We start from the raw sequence: 25,412 nt of genomic DNA, 5'->3' as shown, positions 1-25,412 counted from the left end.
GATATAAAAGTAGGACTTAGAAAAAATTACTTTAGTAAGTTATATTACTTTATTGAGAGCATTAACTAATTATACTCTTGGCAAGTTTGATCAACACTAACATTTGTTTTTAGTTCAACAGAAATAGATGATATGCTTAGAAAATCAACAAATCTACTGCTGACCAGAATTCTGAGTAGCTGTTTACTGAACCTCATTAGAAAGCCTCACATAGGTTTGACAGAGGTAAGAAGAAATAATAACCAAACCTTTTACTATTTGAAAGAATTGGAGCTGAAGAGATGGCTCAGAGGACGAGCATATCCTGCTCTTGTGGAGGACCTAGGTTAGACTTCCAGCAGATACATGACATCGCACAGCCATCTGTACCTTCAGTTTCAGGGGGTCTGATACCTTCTTCTGTTGTCTGTGGGCCCCAGGAACACATGTGATGCACAGATACATGTGCAGGCAAAATACCCATACATGTAAACTAACAAAAAAATTTATAGGTTGTTGTGAACTATTATCCTGTAAAACTAACTTTGTATTTAAAATTTGTTAATGTAAGTAGAGGTTCAAAAAGTAAAAACATCAATTCAGTTCAGTAAATGTGGGGGAGGAGCTAGGAGGCCAAGAGCTCTTGCTGCTCTTGCAGAAGACCCAGGTTCATTGCCAGGCATCCATATGGCAGTTAAGAACATTGTGGCTCCAGATCCAGGTGATCTGAATACCCTCTTCTGGCCTCACGTTCCTCATGCACATGGTATATAAGCCTACATTGCAAACGAGACACACATATAAAATAAAGAGAATCTTTAATAATAGAAATATGAGGAAAATTTTACATAGGGAATAGTAGATGGTTGGAGGTCTGAAGGGCATGGACTTCAGACTTTATGTAGACAGCCACAACCCTCGTTTTGTACTTGGTTAGCATACAAGATCTACAGATTGCTGTGGAAAGTTATTTCAAGATAATTAGCTGTGGAATCTAGAATATACATATTTTAAAAACAGCATCAATGCTTATAATCAGTCTTCGGAAAACAGTTGTATCCTGTTTTGCTGAAATTATGCTTAAATAGTATAGCAGCAGGCTGGAAGTAACAGTTATATTTTTAAGATGCAGGTGGCCTTGCACAGGTGTGACCTGTGCTTACTGTGCCTCTCTTGTGTTTCAGACTCAGGTGGCCCTGTACAGGTGTGACCTGTGTTCACTGTGCCTCTCATGTGTTTTAGACTCAGGTGGCCTTGCACAGGTGTGACCTGTGCTCACTGTGACTGTCATGTGTTTTAGACTCAGGTGGCCCTGCACAGGTGTGACCTGTGTTCACTGTGACTGTCATGTGTTTTAGACTCAGGTGGCCCTGCACAGGTGTGACCTGTGTTCACTGTGCCTCTCTTGTGTTTTAGACTTAGGTGGCCTTGCACAGGTGTGACCTGTGCTCACTGTAGCTCTCATGCGTTTAGACTCAGGTGGCCTTGCAAAGGTGTGACCTGTGCTTACTCTGCCTCTCTTGTGTTTTAGCTGGTGCAGATCATTATAAACACAACTCACCTGGAACAAGCTTGCAGATACCTGGAGGACTTCATAACTAACATCACAAATATTTCTCAGGAAACTGTTCATACTACAAGGCTTTATGGACTTTCTACTTTTAAGGTATATAAAATCTGACCGCACGTTTTCGCTCAGTTATTGTAAGAAAACTTTAAGAAATTAAAGATAATTTTCATTTTATTCTGCGCATTGGGCATCAGCAGTAACCATGGCCATAATGATGGTCAGCTGTGAGTTCCTCTTGACAAGTTAAGCATCGTATTTAAGTATTTTTAAAGTGTCGATTTCTATCATGCAGTTTGTTCATGTTTTGACAACAAATGGTAGTACTGAATTAGACTAACTGAATTTCCATTATTGTTCCGTAGCTTAATAATTGTACATGATTCTGTATGTTTGGAAATTAAAAACGAAGTATGAGGTTTGCCTTCTAGTTCTGATCTGAAGAAAAATAATTGCAAGACTTCCTTTTGTTCCAGCGCAGGAGTTCTATGTGTTTGAGGCCGTAGAATGTGCTGAGAGATTTGTCAGTTAATGGTGTTTTAGGAAGGCTCCAGGTTTAAGTAATTTCACCTGTTTTTTTAAAAAAAATATATAGCCTGTTTTCCTACTCTATTATTAATCCTGAGTGAGACATTGGCAGCTTTCTGTTACTGTGACAGATCCCCGAGAGCCACTTAATGCAGCAAAGGCTAATGTTTGGCTTATAGCACCACAGGTCTCAGCCCAAGGTTCCTTGGCTTCGTTGATGGCTTACGATGAGGTCAGGCATCATGGCTGTGAGTACATGGTGATGTAGAATGGCTCACTCCAAGGCAGCCTGAGTTCTGTGCTGGCAGGATTCCTCCTCCTGCTGCCTTTGTCCCTTCTGACCCTCCAGGCTGTTGACAGTGCCACCCACCTACACTCAGGGCAGTTCTTTCCCCAACTCATTTGCTGTTCCATGCCAAGTGACATCACCAAGCATGCAGACCTGAGTTCAGAAGCCCAGAACCCACTTGAAGCTGGGTGCAGCAGTGCGTGTCTAACCCCAGCACTCCCACAGCGAGGGATAGGCGGATCCTCAGAAGCTCATGGGCTAGCCTGTCCTTTGAGACAAGGGACTGCTTTGTTGCTCTGAACACCAGGCTTGCTGTCTTTGCCTCTTGTATCAGTGTAGGAATTCTGGGATTGCAGATGCGTGCTGTAGCACCCACTCTATGTGGGCTCTGGGGACTTGAACTCAGATCCTCATGCATTTGGATCAAGTAGAGGCATTCTCCTGGCCTTTAAAATCCACAATTCCTTAGGTTGGCTCCTTTCTCTCTGTCCATCTCATTTTCACTTTCCTTCTCTCAGGACTGAATATTGGGACTTGTTGTGTTGTCTTAATCTATTTCCCGTCTTTAGCATAAGTGGTGTCATTAGATAATGAATTAAATGCTGTTTGCCATTCATTCTATTTAGGAAGCTCAGCATCCAGGTCATATGGCTTATTGGCGTAATTGTTTCTTGAGTCAGTGTAAAAACTAGCTAAGGAGGACTAGCTAAGGTTATGGTGTCCCAACCTTACCCTTACTTCTATTTTTAAGGTCTCCAAAAGGTTGTAGAACTGTTTCTTTTGCTCTAAACCAGCAGTTCTTAAATCGTGGGTCCTTTGGTGGTCGAATGACCGGTTCACAGAGGTCACATATTAGATATTTACATTAGCATTCATAGCAGTAGCAGTAGTAAAATTACAGCTATGAAGTAGCAATGAAAATATTTTTTGTTTGGGGGTCCCCACAATATGAGGAGCTGTATTAAAGGGTCATGGCATTAGGAAGGTTGAGAACTACGCTCTAAACAGTTAAAACTCATGTCACCTTTTTGTCCCTAAGTGCTCATAAAGTATTTGAAATGAGATACTTGTTTTAATAGTGATATTAGCAGGGGAAAAAAAAAAGACAAGAAAAACAACTCAAGCTTTATTAGACAATAATGGGTCTGGGTGTGCTAGCCTTACCTGTAGTTCTAACTGTGTGGGGCGCTGAGGCAGGAGGATACCTGAGCCCTAGAATTGAAGACTGACTTGGGCAACAAATCAAGGCCCATTTCTAAAAGATCAGAAAATTTACAATGGGAAGATTTTTTTTTGCCCAGTGTGACTGAAAGGTCCAGAGATAGGGCAGATCTCAGGGGAGGTTTAGTTGGCTGCTCTAGGGGTCCTCAGGGACCGAGGATCGCTTCCTCTGTTACCCTAATCTGTATAAGTTTGCTTCATCTCCACACTCTATATGATGACCAAGTATCTCCTCTAGGCTCTCTCCTCGTTAGCAGAATGGCCACTTGGCCACAGCTCCAAACCTATGCCCTAGCTCTTCTGGCTTCTCTGCTGGTCAGGTAGGAATTAGTGATCAGCTTGACCTCACCAGGATCCATCCTTGGAGCTAGTGCCAGGTCAGCCCTGTCTAAACCCATTGCTGTGGTTGGAGCCAGGATGATTTTCAAAACATACTTGGGGGCTTTTTAAAGAAGGAACAACAGATGCTAGAAAGTTGCAGGTGTTTACCAACATTGCTTAGCTTAGCTTTTACTCGGAGCCCGTGGGCTTACAGTCCAGAGCTGCAGGCTTTGTGTATGTTAAGCAGTTCCTCAGGCAGTTGAGAAGACTGATAATGGTAGGAGAGCGGTTTTTTTTTTTCTTTTTTTCTTTTCTTTTCTTTTCTTTTCTTTTTTTTTCCATAGCTTGGCACATTATGCTAGATTCATTTCTGCCCCTAGAGGGCACTATTTCTTTAACAAGCAGACTAGGAATACATTGTTTTATAAGGGGAATCTTTACATTTAACGAAGAGTGTACAGTAGTGTGTCATTGCATGCCAGGCCAACGGCACATGTACTTCCCACTGGCTTTATTTGTCTGGATTATAAGGTGCTGAGGCCCTGGTTGCTTAGAAAAGTCCTTTTAAGTGTTGTCCTTGCTGCTCCTGTCCAGAAGTGCTGGCTGACCTTTTTCCTACTCAGCACTCACTAGAGTTTTTACTTAGAGTTCTTTGCTTGCTGATGCAGTCTGTGAAAGGCATTAACAAACATCTTAAAATACGCTCGTCCCTTAATTTAAATGTCTTGAGAAAAGTTTGTTTAATCTAGGCAGTTTCTAAGAAAAACAGAAATGTTCAGTGTCATCCTAGAAAAGTATGTTAGTCATCAAAGTTGTTGATAGGAGCAGTGACAAAAATAATGAATTTTTATATTCTCTGCTTCATTTTTGCTTAGTGCCTTTCCAAAAAAAACCAAAGTGATAACAACAACCAATGTAATCTGGATCATTTGTTCTATGAACATTAAGTCTAGAAAAACACTGTTTTTATTTGAAACAAGATCTTACTTTGTAGCCCTGGCTGGCCTGGAAATCACTATGTAGATAAGTTGGCCTCTCAGATCTGCCTGCTTCTGTCTCCCCAGTGCTGGGACTAAAGGCGTGCACTGACATGCCCAGCCCCAGAAAACACATTTAATTACTTTTATCTGAGGAGAATGTAAGTGATTTTATTGTCACTTTATATTTTCTGTCTTCAGATTAAAACTTATATCTTCCCTCATGGCTTCAGAATATCTAGGTATTTGGTCCTTCAACTTTTGGTCAATATCTTAATCATCCCATATTTACAATTTTTTTTAAAGAGAATGTGAACCTTCTTTGTTTTATTTTCATAAAACTATATGGTGAAGAAATGAAAACCCAGCGTTAATTTTAAAGCTAGATTTAAAGTAGACTTAAAAATAGCATTTTAAATAATTTTTTTAGTTTGGAGGAGCCTCTTAGAACTGGGTCTTAAGTTTTTGTGGATGGCGTTACTGCTTAGTGGGTGATCTCTTGCGGTCAAGGATAAGAAAGCAAACTTTGCCAAGCATCTCTTGCCTGCATTGGGAGCAGCCCAGAGAAGCAAGGGCGGTCATGAGTAGGAGTGTAAGTGTGTGCACGGAGTGGAATAGAAGTCGGGAATCAAGTCTCTTGCGTTCCTTTGCCAGGGGCTAGCTGGAATCAGTGGAGAGCTAGTGAGGCCCCAAGTGCTAAGCTCAGGCGGTGCCCTGGCAATGCTGCCTCATAGTAGGTGTGTATTGTTGTATAATGTAGTTCTGACCTGTATTAATCCGCTTAGATCCAGTAAAGGTGATAAGACACGAAGGAAGGGGCCTGCTGCGAACACCAGGCAAAATGCAAAGTGATGAACATCTTTATGTTGCTCTGAGAAATTGACTTACAAGTGGGTATCATTAAGGTGTGCTATGGCATGGTTCTGTGGGCCACAAGCATGTGACAACCTCCCGTTCCCTAGTGTAGAAAGGAAGGTTAAAGGGTGTGTGTGTGTGTGTGTTACTGTGATGGCTAATACATATTAAACAAGACTGATCCGTCCGATTACTAGTGCTCCATTCCAAAAAATGTGAAGTCTACGTTTAGCCTTTAAGTTCATCTTTTTATGTCTTTAGGAAATAACATGTGGCCAGCTGTTGTTGAGCGGAGTGTTCTGCAGGTTTGTGCAGGGTCTGCTTGCTCTGTGTTGTTTATCGTCTCGTTCTTCCATTGGCTACTGAACCTTTCTAATGACTCCTTCTCACTTAATACATTTTAGTAATTGACTATTCATAGTTTCTATTTACTGAGGTGTTTTTCTCACTGAAAAAAATTTAAGGCTTCCTTTCGCTCTTTGCACACATTTTGAATAGTTGACGTCAAGTTTTGTCTCGTAAGTCTAGTAACTGGGCTTCCTCAAAGACTCTTCTATTGATTGCTTTTCCTTTCTTGTAGGCCATGTCATCCTCTCTATTGCATGCTTTGTAGTTTTTGTTGATAAACAGACATTTAAAATGATGGAATCTGGCAACTTGGGAAATGAGTATCGCATCCATCCTGGGTTTCTTGTTCTTCCCATTGGTGCTTTATTGTTTTCAAAGTTTTCCGGACTGGATTTGCAAAGTCTGTTTTCTTAGACACAGATTTCCCTGAAAGCCTAACATCATTAAATCCCTGCCTTTTACAAGAGAATCTGTGTGTATGCCGGGGCATGCCTTAAATATGAAACAGAAGTTAACAATGCTGCTTTAGCTCTCATTTCCTGCTTGTATGGGCTTCAAGGTTAGTCATAAAGGACAGCTTAGACCCTCTCGGGCCTTTCCTGAACATGTACATCACCCCAGAAATGCATATGGCTTTCTAGTTTTTCAAGAACATGTCAGAGGTTTTGTTGTTGTTGTTGTGTGTTTGTGTTGATTTTTTTTCTTCAGACAGGATCTCACTATGTACCCTTGGCAGCTTTGGAACTCATTATATAGATCAGGCTGATATCAAACTCACAGAGATATGTCTGTTCTGCCTCCTGAATGCTGGGAGTAAAAGTGTGGGCCACCAAATACAGCATATGTTTTAAAAAGATGTCTCTGGATATGTCATTTTCTAATATTTACTTTATCATTTTTTGGTTAACCATTTATGGGCCACAATTATGATCTACCACTGAAGGTATCCTTTAAAAAAAAGAAGAAGAAGAAGAAAAAGCTCCTAGTTTTTTTTTTGATAATATTCATGGGGAAAGGCATTTTTGCATCAGAGAAGCCCTAACTTAGGTCAAATAAGATATCTCTGAAACTGTGGCTGGACTTTATTTGCATATATTTACATTCTATTAGTCAATTTGCATACATTTACATTATATTGGGTGTTATAAATAATACAGAGATGACAAAGAATACAGGAGAATGTACATAAGTTGTAAGCAAATGTTATAATGTTTTATAAGGGACCTGAATTTACTATTTGTAATGGGAGGGAAATTCTGGAGCCAACCTTGGCTTTGTGGCTTCTGTTCTTCCCAAGGGTCCTTCCTGTAAACTGTTAGGAGAACAAGTCAGAGGTTCATATGTTATAAAATAGCTGGTCGGTCCTGTGATGGTTAGTATTGTCAGCTGGACAGAATCTAGGATCATCTGGGAGACGGATTGCTAGGCATGCCTGGGCCTTGTGAGGAAGGAGGGCAGTGTGGCTGGCACCTTTGTCTGGCTGCAATCTGAGATGGTGTAAGCAGAGAAAGGCTTCCCGGTTGTGGGTGAGATGTGGCCAGCTCCTGTCTTTGTGACTTCCCCACCATAACGAACTGTACCTTGAACTGTGAGCCAGTTCTCCCTTAAGTTGATCTGGTCAGGGTGTTCAGGAAAAGAAGCAGGAAAAGAAGACTAAGACAGGTCTCTTAAAGGCCAGAAGGTCAGTAGTAAAATCAGAAAGGAAAGCAGATGTGATAGCCAGTCAGGTCCGCCTTGCAGAGCCCACAGAAGCAACACCTTTTCTGCATTTTGAATGAATGATTATAATGTTAAACCAGTGAAAAACCTAAAGTTAAACCAGTGAAAAACCTAAAACACTTGCTTCTGTAATGGTTTCTTACAGCTCTTATTTTGTCCTCTCAGGATGCTCGGCATGCAGCAGAAGGAGAAATATATACCAAACTCAACCAAAAAATTGATGAATTTGTTCAGCTGGCTGATTATGACTGGACAATGACTGAGTCAGATGGGAGAGCAAGTGGTTATCTAATGGATCTTATTAATTTTTTGAGAAGCATCTTTCAAGTGTTTACTCATTTGCCAGTAAGTATAAACAATTTCAAAAATTGTAAGTTTGCTTTCTAAAATATATTTTAGCATTCAGTTTTTGGCTGCTTCCTTGTTTAAAACAATCTCTTGGTTGTCACATTTCCTTCTTCTATTATTATAAATCACTTGATAAAGAGTCTAGGTAAAAAAAAGAATCTAGCTGTAGTTTATTGAGGTTTTAATTCACTTTAAACTTTAATGGGTGCTTGTGTGAAAGTCAATATCATCAATGTTTTTTCTAGTTTACAAAGTCTCAAAAAACCATTAGATATTCGTTCATTCATTCATTTACTTGTTTTTTTGAAACAGGTTTTTGTGAATCCCCATCTGTCTCTCTGTAGACCAGGCTGGCCTCAAACTCAGAAATCTACCTGCCTCTGCCTCCCAAGTGCTGGGATTAAAGGCATGCATCACCATTACCTGGCTTTATATATATATATATATTTTTTTTTAATTTTTATTTTTTATTCTTAAGACAAGAGATTAAAAAGCAAAACAGGAACATTGCTTGATCCTAGCACATCCGCAGAGCACCCACATCTTCAGTTTCCATTGGTGAAATGCACTGGATATACTAAGGACATTGGAGTGGGAATTGACTGGCACACTGGGTTTTTCACTGGAGGACTGCAGAGGCCAGTGAACAGGGGGGTGCTCTTACTAAATATATCAAGATTACCATTAAAAAATGAGTTTTTAATGCAAATAGGATGAAATTTCTCAATCTTTTAAATTCTATGTCCTAGTTTGTTTTTATTGGTGTGATAAACACTACAGCCAAAAGCAACTTGGACATGAAAGGAAGTCAAGACAGGAACTCAAAGGCAGGAACTGAGGTGGAGGCCGTGGAGGAACACGGTTTACTGGCTTGCCTCTGATTTGTTCAAGTACCTTTCTTATACCGTGCAGTCCACGTGACAGAGCCTCCAGAGGGCTGGACCCCCACTCATGTCAGGCATTAAGACAATGACCCACACACTTGCATACAGAACAGTCTGATGGAGGCATTTTTTTTCCCACAGAGGTTGCTTCTTCCCAGATGTCTCAGGCTTGTGTCAAGTTGACAGAAAATTAATCTGCACGTCCCGTTATATAAGATACAGCTGAATTTAAATATGAAGCGTTTAATATGGAACCTAAGGGAATACTACTAGCCATTTCCTTTGTTTGAAATGAAAAGCAACAGCAACAAAACAGCCCCAGTATTTCCACTACCAGTTACTCTTCTGTCATGAGGATTTGCTCTCAAAAGGTGAATAGAATAGTTTAAGGAAGGTGTACAGGGAGGAAACAAAAACAACAGAAAGCTTTAAATTAGAACCCTTGTATAAAATAATGGGGTTCGTTATGACTTAGTTGTACATGTGTGTATGTCACGTGTTTAGATCATGCCCATCCCTCTTTCACCCAGCTCAGTCTCAGATAACACCCCTTCCAAGGTGGTGCCTGGCTGGAGCGCTGCTCTAGATACAGGGAGTGACAAAATGAATTTTGTCTCCAGTGCCAGCCTGCTGTGCTGTCACTGTCTTGCCACATCTCCCCAGCTCTTCAGCGGGCCATTGGGGTTCAGGCATGCAAGAGCTGTGACTTGTCCTGAGTGCAACACTAGAGTGCCTGATCACCTTGTCTTTTGGCTCTGGGTCCCTGTACCCGTAGAGCCAGGAGTGAGCTGCAGGCTCTTCTTACCCACTTTTCTTGGCAGAACCTTTGTGGTTCCCGTTTTTTCTCAGCTCCTTTGCTTCCCCTTTCATGATTCCTGATGCTTTTTGGTTTCTGTCTTTGGAATAACTTTGATCCTTGTAACCCTTGAGTCTTCTTTTTTACAAACTTCCAAAGAGAAAGCTTTTCCCCACACTGGAAATCCTGTAGTTTCTGGATTTTGTTGTTATTGTTTTGTTTTTCGCAAAGATGACTTGGAGAGTTGACATGGCTTTACTTTGTCACTCCCTATCAATACTGTGTGTGTGTGTGTGTGTGTGTGTGTGTGTGTGTGTGTGTGTGTGTTTACATGCGTTTACATGCATACATACACTTGCTAACCCTTTCCCCTGAGTAGGAATCTGACTGGGATACTTACATATACTGCATCTCTCAGGGTTCTCTTTAGCACAGGCTGGAATGAAGCCAGTTTTATGGTCTCATCTTTTTAGAGCCAATTTCTTTTATTTTTTAAAAGATTTTTTTTTTCTTAAACGTAGGTGTATATGTGTGTGTTCGTGTGTGTATGTGTGTGGGTACTCACAGAGGACAGAAGAGGGCTCTGATCTCCTGGAGGTGCAGTTTCAGGCAGTTGTAAACCAGCTAGTGTCGGAGCTAGGAACCAAACATGGGTTCTTCATAAGAGCAGCTAGTGACTTCACTGCTGGGCCATATGTCCAGCACCTGGAACCAGTGTCGTCTGCAGGTGACCTGCAGGGTTCCCCAGGCAGAAGGCTGTTGAATGAGATTTGATATGTGCTTACTAAGTTTTGAATAAAGGGCTGCATGCTTTCATCCTGCACTGACTCCACAATTACGTTATTTTCTCCCTTTCTTAGACCCCCCCCTTTCCTGGTCATCGCCTTCCTCCTCTTTTTCCTTCCTCCCTCCTTCTTTCTCCCTATATCTGAAGCATCAGCTCTCTGTAAATTGTTCCCCAGATATTTTTCCTGTTCCACTCTCTTTTCCGTTGCTCTCACACGTGCCCTCCCGGTGCCTGTTTAGCTGGCTGCCAGCCGCACTGCACTTCTCTGGGAGTCTGGGGTGGACAGTGGCCTTCCCTGCTCTACTCCATAGCTTTCTGTCTTCCAGGAAGCATTTCTGGATTTTCCCTGTCCATCTTTGTTTTTTCTGCTTTTGAATAATTTATCCTCTTATAAAGCAATTTGGTACTGTCTATTTTGCTTGTATATTAGGATGCAAAGCAAACCTGCTTTCTACCATCTTAATTTTTTTTAATGTGTATGAGTGTTTTGCCTGTATGTATGTAAGTGCATCACACCTGTGCAGCGCAGGCAGAGGCCAGCAAAGAGGGCAGGTGGCCCTGGAAATATATTACAAGCAGTCGTGAGTCACCGTGTGGATGCTGGGAAGCATCAGGCCTTTCTCTTCCTTTGGTTAGTTCAGTTTTTGTGAGTTACACCTCTTCTCTTGACTGAAAACTGTAGAGGGAACTTTAAAATCAAGAGTAGAACTGTTGGCTTTGATTATCTTTTCTTATATGTGACCAAAAAGGATTATATTAAAAATACAAGGTTATATCTTTACAGTTTAGTTTTCTTATTAATGCTAATTTTCAAATGAGGACTGCTAATGAATAATATCTGTTATCCATAGAATATAATTCATATAAAAGAAGGTTAATATCAGCTATGATGAAAGTAACACACACTGTATGACTTATAGTTTGTCTTGCTGTTGACTTACTTCTCTCAACAAAGTTACAAAATTTTAACTGTGTTTTGTCTTGAATTCTGTGGCTTTTATATATTTTCCATTATATCTATATATACTTTGAAATAATATGGAAAATAGTTCAGTGACAAAATATGATGGCATAATTACACTATCCAAAACAAAGTTTATTTCAAGTTAAGTCTGGGAGGGATTGAGTGGTTACCTAGGGTCAAGCCCAATCTATCTGAAGAGTTTCCCCCAGCACAGCTGTCAGCTCTCTATGTACAAGCTTCATTAGGTTATTTAGCCAAGGGGGTTGAGTTTGCCTGTATCTTGTACTTGTGTTATTTGATGAAAATGTCCAGTCTCGTTTCTACTAGAAGTTCAACTTCCACTAATAGACAAGGTCTCAGTGCTGCTGTTGTATTAACCTAAGTTTGAACCATGTTTCTGAGTCACTACCTTTCTCTGTTTTAAATGATATATAAATATTATGCATTTATTTTTGACATGTAAATGATGGTACATGCCCCCCAAGCACTCAGGGGGGATTGTAAGTTGGAGAACATTTATCTGATTATTATGTCATAGACTCTAGCACCAAAAGGAAAAAAATTAGAAAAACAAAGTAGGTAATTTAAAAAAATAAGCAGTATTTTAATTCAGTTCACTTATTTAAGAAATTGATGTTTTGTTGATTATTGATATTTTTTAAAAAGTTAGCAGATACTTATATGCAGTTAGATTGTGACCAGCAATTGGATTTTTACTTTGGCTTACTATCAACTTCTTAGGGAACAAGATATATTTAATTAGCTGTAAGATGTGAGCTTTCATTCCTTAAGAGTTGAGTTTAAGCTACATGAATTATGTTAGAACACGGTGATTTATCCTCTCAGAGCATCCTCAGAATCTCATATTCTCTGTAATGTTCTGTTATTCATAATGAAATAAACATTTTGTTTATTTATGAATTAGAATAATCTGTGGAAAGAGCTACTTGTTAAATGTTCAGGTCCAGTGCATTCTGTAGAACTAACTAATAACATTTCTGTAGCCTAACTCTATGTTTTTTACTTTGCTTAATTATTAATTATTATTGTTGCTTAAAGTTTGAGAACTTCTTCTCTAGAGCGAAGAACCCTGTTTAAAGAATTCATTTTTTTTTTTTTTTTTTTTTTTTTTTTGCTAAATTTGCCAGCTCAACGCATATTTAGTAACCATTAAAGCTCGGTATTGTAATGCTGACAGGTCAAATTCATTATATGTACAAAAGTTTGGAGAAAAACCTGTCTGATGAATGTGCGTGTAAAATCCACCTGCAAATCTGAAATAAAGCAGGCATCACATGCATGTGGGAACTGATGCCTTTTCGTTACAGCAACACACAGACTCTACTTGTTCCATTATGTATTTAGTTTTGTTGCCTTGATATTGCTTCTGTTGTAATTAGAATACATTTCCCTTTTTCATTTGATTGCCTTGCTTACTTCCTTCTCAGACTAAGGCAAACACCAGTGATTATGCAGCCATGTCGGTAAGTAGATACAAGCTAAAGTTAGCATGTAAATTAGAAAATGATGAACTTCCTGCAGGCTTATTTTTCCCAGAGAAAAATAAGTATTGAACTTATAATTACTTTGACATTGCCCTTGATATATTTGTCGTCTATGGAAACATGAAGTTTGAAAGTAATACTAACTGTTCTGGGGAGACAGGGGTTTCTAGAATTTATTATGAAAGGCAATAAGGAAAAATACATCTATGGCAGAGCTTTGGGAACCTCTCTGAGGTCTTTCCCTGTGAACTGATGCTAGTGAGAGTGTGCTTGACATGATTCTTCTGTGAGGATTGAATGAAATAGTACGCATGAGATGCTTAGAAGAATGCGTGGCATTTAATTGATTCTAAGAAAATATTAGTTGTTAAACCATCTACTTTGAAGACTTTATGCCTTTCCTGAATGCTCTTTTTCTTTGACAGTATACCGCACTACACTTCTGGGAACTAGCGCAGTGCATAAGCCAGAACAGTTAGCCTGGGATACATGAGCCCATGCTATTCCCGAGTCCATGTGAAGCGATTGGGAGTCCATGTGTTGTGTGACAAAGCTCTGCCTGGGGAGACGCGGTACACAATATCTGCTTACCCCAGATAGGGAGCCAACAATTCACCGAAGGATAGACTGTTGTGGCTCTGGGCCTGTTCGGAGATCCACTGGTCTGACCATGAATACGTTTTAACAAAGAAGAGGCTTTTCAGCCTGGCGCAGTGGCGCATGCCTGTAATCCCAGCTCTCAGGGAGGCAGAGGCAGGTGGAGTTCTGTGAGTTCGAGGCTAGCCTGGTCTACAGAGAGTCCAGGGCTACACAGAGAAGCCCTGTCTCAAAACAACAACAGCAATGAAGAGGAGGAGGAAGAGGAGGAAGCTTTAGTCATATACTGGTGCCAGGTCTACACATTGGTCTCAGTTCCCTAAGGCAGCACCTAGCCACCTCAGTCAGGGGTTTATGGAGGCAAAGAATGCAAAGTTACATTTGCTCTCTTGCAAGCAGAGGGTCTTCTGTGCCAAAGAAACTTTTATTTATAGAGGCAGAAACAGCAGGAAAAAAACCATTAAATGCAGCCATTTGGAAGTCTAATTTTGCTTTATACTTCTCTTTAAGCACAGAGATTTTAAAAACTTCTAAACGTAAAGTTAGTCATCAACATACCAACATTCCCTCCCTGGGTTATACTCGGCCTCAAATCCTTTAGTTTGTGGTGGGCATCTGTTCATATTGGGACTTAACTACCACCAGTTTCTAAACGTGAGCTTATGTATCTGGTTGCAGCATTTATAGTGCAAGGGGCCAACACTATGCCGCAGGTGCAGGAGGCTGCAGGTGACCAGGCTGACGGTAGAATTACTGGGCAGGAAGAGCCTGAGAATGAGGATGGGAACCATTCAGGGTTTTTGTCTTGTTTCACCTTCTCCCTTTCTGTGCATGTGTGTGTGCACGCGTGTGTTTTCAGAGCACAGCCAAGTTATCGCTAATGCTTTCTGAATGCTTTACATAAAAATGACTTTCCCCTAAAGCCGTACAGTGACCTCCTTGCTCTGTGTAAAGTGTGTCAAGCTTCAAGCTCCCTGTCATGTTGTAGGACTACCTCAGGGGATGAGTCGACCTGCTCTTATGATTTTGCAATTCTTTTCTCCTGCAAATAAGTCCTGAGTTGTTTGCTGTGCTTGTTGCCTCAAGAGTGGCTCCAGTGGTTCCCACCCCTGTGCTTATTATGAGGGTATGAAGAAGGGAGCTCCATGTTTTTCCCTGAGCATGGAGGCTGGAAGGGCCTGTGTCTGTGCATACCTGTGTTTTCTCCCTAGTAAACATACTTCTAGGGGAACAGGGATGCCAAGAGATGGAATTTGGGGGTTGATGTATCTGCCAAATAAGCAAGCAAGGGTGCAACCTGTCAGCACATGCAAACCAAACAGTTTCAACTGAGAGGTGCAGGAAGGAAGGCCCACCTGAAGTGGTGGCCAGGAGCTGTAAGACATTTCTGGCAAGTTGACATTTGCTGCTAAAGGGGGATCTAAACATGTATCCCATAAAGAACGGGAGGGAACATAGACAAAACGTTACTAGTCTACAACCCACTCAGTTGGCAGGCCTCGGTGACGGTCCACTTTTCTGCAGCTGGGTTGTCACCCCATGATGCACTTGATCTGGGAGTGAGGTATCCAGGTGCAGACGGTCTACCATGGCAGCAGTGGTAGTCAAGATGACGAGGCATGGTCCCTCCCAGTGCGGTCCTAATTTCCTTTGGATCTAGCATTCCTGCCTTTCGTTGAGGGCAAGGGGCGACATACTCTCTTCTGTACCTGTTCCTCAGCCAAAATCTGTCAAGGCCCATGAAGGCTGGAATACTAGGCAAAGGCCAAGAGGTCAGGAGTCAGGCAGTGGAGGTGGCGCATTCATCAGAAGCTCCTGGTTTGCTGACTCAGCTGAGGAGAGAGAGAGCTGCCTCTGCCTCCCAAGTGCTGGGATGAAAGGCCTGCACCCCCACGCCAGGCTGCAAAGCAAGTTCTTTTAAGTAGAGGAGTAATAGGAAGTTACACTGGAACCTGTTTGCCTTCTAACTAAGAGACCTAATAGCTCTAAGAAAAAAAAAAAGTTCTGATTTTCTTATATGAAATGCATTGACCAGGCATCTGCTGCTGAACTGATAAAGCTACAGTTAGCTATTAACACCATCAGAGAGGGATGAATTTGAGTATGAAGTATAAACCAGATGACCTCTGTATCAGTAAGACAATAGGGACCAGCTACCTGACTGCTACTGGGCAGTCTCAGTTTAGTGGCTTTAATCTTCAGTGGTCACACAAGGAGAACATTAACCTTGTTTTATGATTTTTCCTCCCTCACCTGTTATTCTCAGGACAATAATAACTAAACATAAAATCCATCCCAGTCCAAAATATCTTGGAGACCTGCTGTTAATTAAAAACATCCATTTCCTTTAAACAAGAATTGAATGTAAGTTGCACAAGCAAAATGCTGTGGTAAATTAAGATTACCTATGTATGTACCAACCATCAACCCCTCTTGCTATATGTTTAAGTTAACTTTTTACTAGATTTTACAGATTATTTAATGATAACCCAATAAGCTTACAAATTCTCGAGGTACAGAAAGTTTACATAATAGTCTTACAAATCTTGAGATAAGATTCATACCTTAGCAAAAGTTTTAGAATTAAAACAAAACTAAAAAGAGTATGAGCTAAGTAGCAATAGTCCCCACTGGGAACAGTCTGTCCTTTGTCTTGTTTTGCTCTCCTTTATCTGTTACATGGTCAGGTGGCCTGCCTGACATGGGACACAGTTTGGAGGAAACCTTTAAGCGCGCATGCTTGGGTGTAGAGGAGGAGGATCCATAACTCAACTCCAGAGCCAGCTTTTCATTGAAGTAGAACAGCATAAAATAACATTTTAATATCATCCATACTTAAAAGACACCTGAATCGAGTGACCGGGGTGGGGGGGGGGAGGGACCAGAGTAAACTGAGAACAAAGAATGTTTAGAGATAATATTTTGAGTCCTGGCTATTCACAGAGGATGCTTCAGAGGGAGCTGAGCTGCACCAGTGAGGGAGGAATGCTTGCTGATTCTGTGTATGCTGCAGCTGGCCTGCTCCTTTGCCCTTTCCCTCTCCTGCTCCCCACTCTGGTCTGGCTTCTGACTCCCATATGTGCAACAATATTATGGACACATCAGAAAGCACAGATACATCAAACTTAAAAAGACAAAATATTCACACAGTTGGGAAGACCAGACAAAAGCAAAAATTTGATGGCCACCTTGATGCATATACCCAACATCCAATTTCCATTTTGGCTTTGGCTTTTCCAGCAAGGGCCAGTGGCAACCAGGTGGTCCCTCTCTGATTTGGGATTTAACACTGCATCCAGATTGTCTATGGGTTCCACAGATGTGAGCTATAGATAAACAGAATCCTTACCTACACCTCTGGAGCTTTTGTTTTGTTTTGCTTTGCCTCTTTCTCACAATCTAGGTGTTGAGAACTTGCCGGTGTCTCCCACTAAAAGCTGGGCCTATCTCATTTCTCTGCTCCCAGTGCAGGGAACCCTCAGGGACTCAAGGCTCTTTTGTGAAATCTAGGAGTTAAAGATTGGTAGCGCCCTTCAAACTTTGGGCCTATCTGATTTCTTGGCTCCCAGTATGCAAGCCTCCAGTGTGTCCCAAGGATGGCCAGAAAAGATGGAGGATTTGGCTGAACAACCAAATCCTGGATGAACCCCCAGATGTTATGGGTCTGGGGCCATTCAGAGACCGTGAATGAATTTTAACAAAAGGCTTTTATTCACTGGCACCAAATTTACACTCAGGACTTGGGTTCCTAGCACCCAGCCACCTCACTCGGGGTATACAACAGTAAACAACACAAGGCTTCCTCCTGTTTAGGTACAAGTAGAAAGTCTTCTCATGAAAAACAGATGGAAAGTTTTGATCTTGGAGGAAACTGTTACACATACAACGTTCATCTCATTCCTTAGCTCTTATTTTTAAAGTTGGTGTTATTGAAGGTTTATTTACTTTTTACTGTGTTTGTCCTTTCTATCTCTAGTTGTGTGTCTTTGACAGCTAGAGTAAGAGTTAATACATGTTCGGATGCTGACATTTCTTCTTATGGGGGCAATCTAATTTAGCATATAACATGTAAGTATTTCTACCGTTTAGTCTCCCTTTTCTGCTGTCCCTGTCTCCTGATTGGTCTGCACCATCTCTCCTGCTTTACCTCTGTTTCTGCAACCCACAAGTGCATATTATGCTTTCTGAAGCATGGCCCAATCGTATTTTCTCTTCAAAACCTAAAGTTTTGTGCTGAATTAAAAAATTACACAGGCTAGCAAAAATAATCTTTCTTGATACATTTCTGAATATTGCTCCACTTCGTGTTCCACTTCAAACTGGCATATTTATTTTGTCCTGGACCTGTCTATCTTATCGTCATTTATAGCTATAAAATGCCTGGATCTTTCCCAGAGTTGTGCCTGACGCCACCTCCTTTACACAGCTTTTCCTGATTGCGCTTAACTGCATGAGGTCACTTTCCCTGTCTTTTCCTGCTTCCTTTTCATATTTTGTCTTAAACATGAGCTGTTTGTAAACTCTTCTTTCTCTTGTTAGATTTTATTCTCTTATGAGGAAATGTGTCTACTCATCCTTGTATTTTCTATAGTATTTAATGCAGAGTACTTGGTGAGCATTTTTAATAAACTGTAGGAGAAACAGTGAAGACATGGATCACACTGAGCCCCTCCTGCAGGCCGGCTGGGGCTAGAGTGGAACCCCGTGTCAAGAAAACAAACCAAAATAGAAAATGTATTTCAAAATCATGTACACTAAATGCACTTTCCTTTATGTGGGGGATATGAATGAGCCGCGTGCTGTTATTTAAAAGCTAAAGTATTTCACTGCCCGAGCTTGAAATATCTCAAGAGCACAGCGAATTATTTCCTTTTTAGAATGTGCTTTGCGTTTTATTATGTAAAAACTTTTATTTATTTATCTTTCTGCCTCTGTTTGTGCCTTTAGCATTTTTACTTTTCAATGATTTTCTGCACTTAATCCTGTCACAGACACACTTAGTACACGTGGGGCTACCATAGGCCCTGATGACTGCTTCTGTGCTTTAGACAATCTCATGGGGACTTTAGGACTTCTTACAACATGACCCCCTCACAGTCTGCCTGGGCACACACCTCATGCAGATTTTGGTGTTTTCCCAACCTTCTTGGTATAAAGGTAAACAATCCTAATACCAGGAACTCGAGACAGCCTAGCTTTGTTAGAGGCTGTGTTGTAGGAAAGTCAAATGCTGGCCCATGCTGAGTGCTGTGTACTGTCCCTGGAAGACACATAACAATTCTAAGCACACTTTTTTAAATACATAATTTATTTATCATTATGTATACATTATAGATGGTTGTGAGCCACCATGTGGTTACTGGGAATTGAACTCAGGACCTCTGGAAGAGCAGTCAGTACTCTTAACCACTGAGCCATCTCTCCAGCCCTCTAAGCACACTTTCAGTGTCTTCGCAAATGGTCAGTTGTCCACCTGTCTGTGGCTACAGTCTGCTTCTTGAGCTTCTGTCTCTGAGAGGGTTATTTTGTTGTTTTGTCATTTTTCAATGTTTGCTGAGGTTCATGGATGGTACAAGATGGACATGAAACCATTTCCATCTCAATTCCCCTGCATCTTCAGTGCTTCCTTAATATGTGAAGGATGCTCTTATATTTCCCTAGGGCTTGTGGCTCCTTCAACTTCTCATTCCTGTCTTGATGATGCTGGACCACTTTTGCCAAAATAGCATATTCTGAGAGTTTTTTTTTAAATATTTGTTTTGCTTAAAAAGAATACTTTTACATTCAGCTTTTTTTTTCATGTAGTCCAACAATGCTCTATTTTCTATTTCTTTATAAGTTTATCATGTATCAGTAAAGTTTTGTCAGTCGAAAACTCACATTGAGATCGTGAGCTCAGTATACGTTGATTGCAGCTAAATGCTAACTATTCTTGTTAGGAAGTTTTAAGTTGTGTCTATAACAGCATTCTCAACAGCTTATGAATTGCCCCTGGTCAAGACTTTATTCGAAGTAGTAGCAATAATGCAAAGATGTTTAGAATCAGATAACCATGGGAGCTTTTTAGGAAGCCAGTGGATTAGGCTAGGTCTTAAGACCTGGCTGTAAGTACTCAGGGGGAGGAGTGTAAGTGGGTATAAGGAGAACAGACTCTTGGTCTGTCGACTACTCTGCACATGCAGATGCTGTAGCACTCTGCAGTAAAATCCTTTTAGTTTCTCGTGTTTTGAGATAGGATGTTACTGTGTAGCACGGACTAACCTTGAACTTGGAGTTCCTGCCCTTCCTCTTGCTCTTCCTGCCTCCTGCAGGGCCCTGGGTTTAATCCATGCCAAAATAAAAGAGAGAGAGAAAGCTTTCTGGCTGGGAGTGGGACATGCCTGCGGTCTCAGCACTTGGGGGGTAGAGGAAGGACAATCTGGAGGTTAGGGACACGGGGACACACACACACACACACACACACACACACACACACACACACACACACACACACACACACACACACACTCCAGGCTAGCCTGGGCTATCTCTCATGGCACAAACAAATCACAAGCTTAGACCATGAGGTAACCCCTTCTTCACTGTCCTGTCTTTGTCCAGAAAGAATTAGGTGGTATAGGGAAATTGTTACATAGTTTTAACTCTTCAGTCTTTCATGAAAATTAGTGTCATAGACAGTAGCATTGAGGTTTAAAGCTTCTGTTGATGCTTCGGAAGAAAAAAAAAAAGGCAATTGGCAGATCTGCTGGATGTTTGTGAGGATTTACTCCTCCTCCTGAACATTGTTTTACATCGTGCTGAAGGCGCTTCTCCTAGGGGGAACAAAAGAAAATTAGCCTGATCACCCCACATGACTTGAGTGTGCACTGACACATTTATGTGTGAGAGTGTGTGTGTGTAAGTGTGTATGTGTATGTGGGAGGGTGTGTTTACTGGTGATTGAACTTAGGGTACTGCCAGTGCAAGACAAACACTCTGCTATTGGTTATTTGTTATAGTCTTGCAGACTTGCCCAGGCAGGCCTTGATTCTCCTGCTCGGCCTCCATATAGACAGGATTGTAGGCCTGTGCCACCAGGCCCAGGTTTCCTTGTTTGTTTTTAATGCATATTTACTTTTTTGATACATTTTACTTATTTATTTTTTAAGTGGGGGGTGCTTTGCCTGTGTATATGTCTGTGCCCCATATTTGCCCCTCATTTACTCTTTTAATACTTAATCTTAGGTGTCCAGATTTGCTCAGCTGCAAGTGACTAGCCCTACCCCCAACCTAGGGCTAGACTAATGCTATTACCTGTTTGGACACTGCCGTCACCTGGAATGAGCATGCGCCTGAACTTGGAGAATCCCCACTTTGAGGAGACCACTTATGCAATATAGGGTGGCTTTATTTTCTCCTAAAGGCAGGGTTTCTCTGTGTAGCCCTGGCTGTCCTGGAACCTGCTCTGTAGACTAGGCTTGAACTCAGAGGTCCAGCTGCCTCTGCCTCCCCGGTGCTGGGATTAAAGGCGTGTGCCACCACTGCCCAATAATATATATATATAATATATATAAAGAGTTAGGCAGATCTCTTTCAGTTCAAGGACAGCCTGGTCTACAAAGAGAGTTCCAGACATCCAGGGCTGTTACTCGGAGAAACCTTGTCTTTAAAACCATAAATAAATAAATACCAAAAAGAGAGAAATTGAGAGGAGTAGAGGGCAAGTCATAGGATCTTAGGGAAAAAGAAAAGAAGTTAAAAGGGAAGGGAAGGGAAGGGAAGGGAAGGGAAGGTTGAAACCTAAATATAAATCTTTAAATGAAAACCATGTGCCTTTTCTATTTTTTAAGACAGGGTTTCATGTCGCTCAGGCTTGTTTAGAGCCTGTGAGCTCACGAAGGAAGGTCTTGAGCTCCATACCACTCAGCGTCACCTTCAGGGAAGATTAAGTAAACCTTTACTTCTTTTGTTTTGTTGTTTTTGTTTTATTTTTTAATTTTTTTTTATTTTTCGATATTTTTGAGACAAGGTTTCTCTGTTTAGCCCTGGATGTCCTAGAACTCACTCTGTAGACCAGGCTGGCCCCAAACTCACAGAGATCCACCTGCCTCTGCCTCCCAAGTGCTGGGATTAAAGGCTGTGCCACCACCACCCAGCCTGTTTTTGTTTTTGTTTTTCTTGTATTTTAATATTTGCCAAATAGAAGAGCGTTAGGACCTTAGTAATTAATCAAGTTGCGTTTCCTATTTAAGGCTTGGCGTGGTTATACATAGACTCTTGGGAGGTAGACGATCAGGAGTCCAGACCCTCTTTTGATATGTACTGAGTCTCAGGCCAGCCAGGGCTCCAGATGACCTGATCTAAAAACAAGTAAATAAATAAAAATAAATAAATACAAACGAACACAAACCTTTCTCCATTTAAATATGTGTTTTGTAGTCTAGGAGTCCATAGCTTGAGAACAGGAGGAATGTCTTCTAAACCTTGACCTTTCAAGACTTAGTGCCTCCTTTTCTCTCTCTCTGGGATTGCCGATGACAGCAGCAAGGATGCCTGCCAGAAAGCTAAAAGTGTAGGTGTGACATGCCATTAAAGTCCACATTCCAAAGACTACTGAAAAAAAAAAAAGTATATTGCCAAAGTTAGATGAGCCATGACTGGGATGTAGAGGTTTTAAGGGAAATAGAAATGTGTGTGTGTTACAGATAATCACCTTGGGGAAATTTGTTTCTTTTACAGGGGTGTGTGTGGTGGTGGTTGGAGATAAGATTTCTCTGTGTAACCTTGGCTGTCCTGTAGACCAGGCTGGCCTTGAACTCACAGAGATCCACCTGCCTCTGCCTCCCTGAATGCTGGGATTACAGGCGTGTGCCATCACACCTGGCTTTGTTTCAATTTTAAGATAATCGTGTTCATTTTATTTATATGCCTCCCCACCCCCAAAGAGCAAGCGTTTATGCTACAGTCTCCAGTCTGTGTGAATGGTGAGTCTTAGAAGAGAAGTAAGCAAGTGTGTTAAAAGCCTGAAGAGAGAGAAGGAGAGCTTGTTATTGATGGTGGGCACTGCGCTAAGCAGTGTAACCAGTTCTTCCAGGGATAAAAATAGATGAAGACAGGAAGGGAGTGAGAGAGATCCAGAACTGTGCACGGGTTGAGGGTGCTGAGCATGTCAGAGTGGGTGTGCTTTGATGGACCGTGGGTGTTTTGGCACAATCTCAAGAATCTGTCTTCAAGGTGGTATTAAATTCATTATTGAAACTCACTAAAGAAAGAAAGTCATCTTGATTATTAAACCTTTACAACCTCCCCCCCCCCTTTCTGTGTTATTGGGAATTTGAGACATTTTAGTGTGTTCACTTAAGAAATGCACTAAAACCTATCTTGATGGCCAAAAGGACCTGTGTGGTGATGTCACCTTGAGAGAATTTTAATATTCTGTGATGTCTTAGGGCCTTTTCCTTTAATAACATTTTTACAGTTGAGCAAGATGTACTTTGATGTAGCAAAACTTGCCCGTAGTTCTTTCTTTTTGGTGGAGGACAGGGTTTCTTTGTGTAGCCTCGGCTACAAAACCTACTCATTTTGTAGACCAGGCTGGCCTTGAACTCAGAGATCTGCCTGCCTCTGCCTCCCGAGTGCTGGAATCACAGGCGTGTGCCACCGTGGTTCTTCATGGACAAACAGAAGGAAGAGTTACAGAGTTCTTGAAGTAAAATGTTTCCTTTTTAATGATCTCTTTGTATTTTAATTAAATTTTTATTTCTAATTCTAGTATTTAGTCCACATTTGATAAAAGACTTGATTCTTTCAGTTTGTATATTTTTAAAAGGTTATGTATTGTAGCTCTTTAGGATGCTGACCAGCTAGCTCATCAAAACATCTTTCCTTTCTTTTTGCATCTGAAAAGCTTATGTCACAGTCTTATAACTCAAGTTTCTGTAGCAAACTGAGATTTGTTGTTTGAACTTACGTGACTTTAAAGAGCAAGAGTGAAGCCTAGTGATGAGGGTCACTTAGCAGTGTTAGGTGTGGGAGTCAAAGCCACCGCTCTGTTTTCTTTTTTCTCCTTGCCTTTTAAAACAAAGCCTGATACTAATTTAAAGACTAACACAGTGTACCGTATATTTGCCTTGCTGTACTTTTTATGTAAGTTTAAAAAGTAGTTAATTCTTAACCCCTAAACAACTAAGCTTAGTTGAAAGACCAAACTATCTGGTCTTCAACCCCATCAGAGACTTGAGAAGGAATAAAATGGATTACCTGAGTACATGGGATTGCAGGCTAGTAGCTTCCAAATGAGAAGATGACAGAGACAGTTTGCTGCCTGAGCAGTCACCCAAAATTCTCTATAATGTTGGAACATCATCTTCAGCCTTCTGGTCCAATATATCTGACAGACATATTTGTTAAGATATTTTTAGGTCTAGATAGATGTTTTAAGTTGATAATCATGAGATATGATAGATATTGATTTACATTCAGAATTTTAGACTCAGTGGGTGTGGTGGTACACGCCTTTAATCCCAGCACTCGAGAGGCAGAGGCAGGCGGATTGCTGTGAGTTCGAGGCCAGCCTGGTCTACAAACCGAGTCCAGGACAGCCAAGGCTAACACAGAGAGATTCTGTCTCAAAAAGCAAAAACAAAACCAAAAGCCAAAAAACAACAAACAAACAAACAAACAAACAAACAAAAACAAACCCAGAATTTTAGACTCACCAAGATAGGAAAGATGTTTTCTTTAAGGCTGCCAAATTACAAATAGCCAAAACATTGTGTGTGTGTGTGTGTGTGTGTGTGTGTGTGTGTATGTATATATATATATATGCTTTCAGATTATTTCATGGTTATTCTTGCTGTAGGTAGTTTATTGTATATATGTTTAATAATATAAATGCACATCTAAAAATATTTAATAAAATTTTTAAAAGATCAATTAATACAAAAAAATAGTTAGTTCTTCAAGATTTCAAGTGGGTATTTTTACATTCTGTGTACTTGTGAGGATGAAAGTAGCTTTGAAAAATGCTTTTCAAATAATTACTGTTTAAATAAAAATTTTCTTACTAAATCAGTGAAATAAGAGACTGGTGAGACAAATATGAACATGAAATGAAAATTTAAAGTGCCAAATTAGTTTTTAAGTTTTCAGTATTTTGCCCACTGTATTAGACCTGTGAAAACATTACTTTGAAACCAAAACACTTTGAAGCATAATCTAATAAAATGTGTTGTATTTGTGTCGCTATGTTATTTTTCCAAAAAACACAGTATCTTTAGCCTAATCTACAATAGTAAATTATTTTGGAAATTTGGCTTGACATACAAACAGATGTGTTTTCTTGATTTCTTTCGACAGAGGTTGGTGGCTAGCGGCTTATTGTTCTGTGATTGGCATTGAAAGCCTTATTTCACAGCTTGCAGTAGGGAACTATTGGGTAAGGAGTGGTTGTGTTCCACAAACGAAATTCAGAAAGTGTCAATCAAGCTCTTACACAGGTTACTCGGAGAATGAGTCTTCTTACTGATTTCACTAAATGCCGCCTCATGCTGTCTTTGATTGGCACAGCCTGGCAGGGAGGATGGATGGATCTGTCACCGGCTAGTTAATTGTGTTGCTGGTCTCAGGCTGACATCAGGTCTTTGACTCTTAAATGGCTCAATACAAAACAAATTAGCAGATTGTAGTCATATTTCTCATTCTGTATGCTCTGACTTTGTTGAATGCAGTCCATAAATCATATTGACT

The 25,412-nt window shown here is 40.8% G+C and overlaps 1 protein-coding gene across 6 annotated transcripts in view; it reads left to right on the top strand.

Annotated features, from left to right (window-relative positions):
• EXOC6 (exocyst complex component 6) overlaps positions 1–25,412 on the top strand; it is a 141,233-nt gene that overhangs the window by 67,379 nt on the left and 48,442 nt on the right. For 4 of the 6 annotated variants that reach the window (XR_014777439.1, XM_084773032.1, XM_084773033.1 and 1 more), the window contains exons 16-19: positions 114–225; positions 1,511–1,645; positions 7,970–8,149; positions 13,032–13,067. Coding sequence is in view for 5 of the 6 variants with exons in the window: in XM_084773032.1 (XP_084629158.1) it covers positions 114–225; positions 1,511–1,645; positions 7,970–8,149; positions 13,032–13,067 (463 nt within the window). In the remaining variant the exon portion in view is untranslated. The remainder of the gene's footprint in view (positions 1–113; positions 226–1,510; positions 1,646–7,969; positions 8,150–13,031; positions 13,068–25,412) is intronic. The other 2 variants (XM_084773034.1, XM_084773035.1) reach the window with 1 other exon arrangement.

This window comes from Acomys minous (genome assembly GCF_964271855.1).
Source record: "Acomys minous genome assembly, chromosome: 2".
Taxonomy (NCBI): Eukaryota; Metazoa; Chordata; class Mammalia; order Rodentia; family Muridae; genus Acomys; species Acomys minous.
The sequence above is the reverse complement of the archived record's forward strand: the minus strand, read 5'-3'. Positions and strand labels throughout refer to the sequence as shown.